Source organism: Echinops telfairi, unplaced genomic scaffold (assembly GCF_000313985.2).
Source record: "Echinops telfairi isolate 266 unplaced genomic scaffold, ASM31398v2 ScPeMD7_18;HRSCAF=68, whole genome shotgun sequence".
NCBI classification, from domain to species: domain Eukaryota; kingdom Metazoa; phylum Chordata; class Mammalia; order Afrosoricida; family Tenrecidae; genus Echinops; species Echinops telfairi.
Window position 1 is genome coordinate 48,014,913 of NW_022103915.1, and position 1,857 is coordinate 48,016,769.

The window sequence follows — 1,857 nt, forward strand, 5'->3', positions numbered from 1 at the left end:
ATTCACCGTGATAAACGAGGGTTCACTGTATTATTAACATTCGGAGAAAAGTTACACGAGGATGGCTGTGTAACCTTTTTGTTATATATGGATTTTTTTCTTATTTAATGACATAAATGGGAAAGTGGGGGATAGTCTCATAAGGAATAGGAATGACCAGATACAACTAGAGAGCACAGGTTTTAATATAACTTAGGATTATCAAGAGGAAACATCTTTTTAATTGTTAAAAGCTATCAGTAAGATAGTACAGACAGGTACCATTTAAGTGGTATATTTTTATTTTCCCAGCATGTGTACACCCAGTGCAAAAGTAGATACACTATTTGCACAAAGAGCTGACTAACCAGACATTTTTCTAATGTGGAATTAGTTATAGGTGCTATGAAAACTCAAATCAGAAAAGTTGGCTATAAAGTCAGCTTTCTGTTGGATTTATATTTTTATTTGGGGCTTATTTTTGAAATAAAAGCATGCAGGTTTATTATTGACTCTATTGCTAACTATTCAAAAAATTGGTTGCAATCCATGTGCTTGTAATATAAATTACTTCAGACTTTGATAAGCTGTTTGAAATCTTTTGAATTCCTCTCATCTTGCTACAAAAACATTTATGATAATAAACCTGAAAAGGGGAAGGGCTTCCAAAAGTTCATGGACAAACTTAAAAGACCATGGAATTTTTCCATTAACTCTTTTAATAAATGATTTTATTGGGGGCTCATAACATTCCATAAATCAATTGTATCAAGCATATTTGTACATATGTTGCCATCATCCATGAACTTTTTGAGAGTTAAATGTATTTTTTAATTGGCATATAATTCACATTGCATACAATTCAAGCATATTAGGAAGAGTTGTGCAATCATCACCACAAACAATTTTAGAACATTTCCTTCTCTCTTCATCCATGAACTTTTTGAAGCTCCCTCATAGATCCCCAAAATAAAGCTGTTTTTAGAATTAATCAGTTTTTAAAGTGACTTAAGTATTTTAGTCTCTGCGTTTTTTCAACTCTTTGGGTTATAACTTTGTCAAGTTAAATTTTACTTCTAAAAATTAGACTTTTTTATATGGAAAGAAAAGTTTCACTTACATTTTTGCAACTTCTTTAACAACATCACGGCATGTCATTTCCTTCATCTACAAAAAACAAAAGTTTAAGAACCAAAAGAACAGTTTCCACTTAGGTAACTAGTTTTAGAAACTCACAATTTCTATTCAGTAGCCAATACTCTTAAAACAATTTCTCAACACTTTGTTCTAACAATCTGGCATTCTGTGATGCTCACCTGGCACGATTGCCGAAGACAAAATGAGTTCATAAGCAAATGTGACAAAAGCGGATGGTATATGGCTGGCTATCAAAAAGATAAAGTGTCTTGGGTCTTAAAGGATTTAAGGGGGGGAAAGGCTATAAGTTAAACGAGCGGCCATCTAGCACAGAATCAACAAGCCCATATGGAAGAAGCACACCAGAAGACCCCAAACCAACAAAAGCCACATAGTTGAGAAGAGAGGGGTCTGAGCAGAAACCCAAAACCCATCTGTAGACACATCCTCTCAAGGCAAGGATGAGTCAACCAGGGTACAGTATACCACCAATGAAACATACAGCATTCTTCTGGTTCCTAGAGGCTTCCTCAGCCCCCACCTATCGACCCCAGTCCCTGTCTTTCACTGCAAGCTTGACTGGAGTATGTACACAGGTACAAATAGAAATAAGAGTTCACATGGAATCCAGGTACAAGAGTAGCAATACCAGAAGGGGAAGGGGGAAACAATGGAAATGATCAACACATAACCACACCCCAGGGAAGGAGACAGTGGTCTGAGGGTGGGGAAAAGGAAAAA

At 35.9% G+C, this 1,857-nt stretch overlaps 1 protein-coding gene across 1 annotated transcript in view; it reads right to left on the reverse strand.

The window, feature by feature from the left end:
- Positions 1 to 1,857, reverse strand: part of PSMA3 (proteasome 20S subunit alpha 3) — a 24,760-nt gene that overhangs the window by 2,292 nt on the left and 20,611 nt on the right. The window contains exon 8 of the mRNA XM_004698614.2: positions 1,100 to 1,146. Coding sequence (XP_004698671.1) covers positions 1,100 to 1,146 — 47 coding nt within the window. The remainder of the gene's footprint in view (positions 1 to 1,099; positions 1,147 to 1,857) is intronic.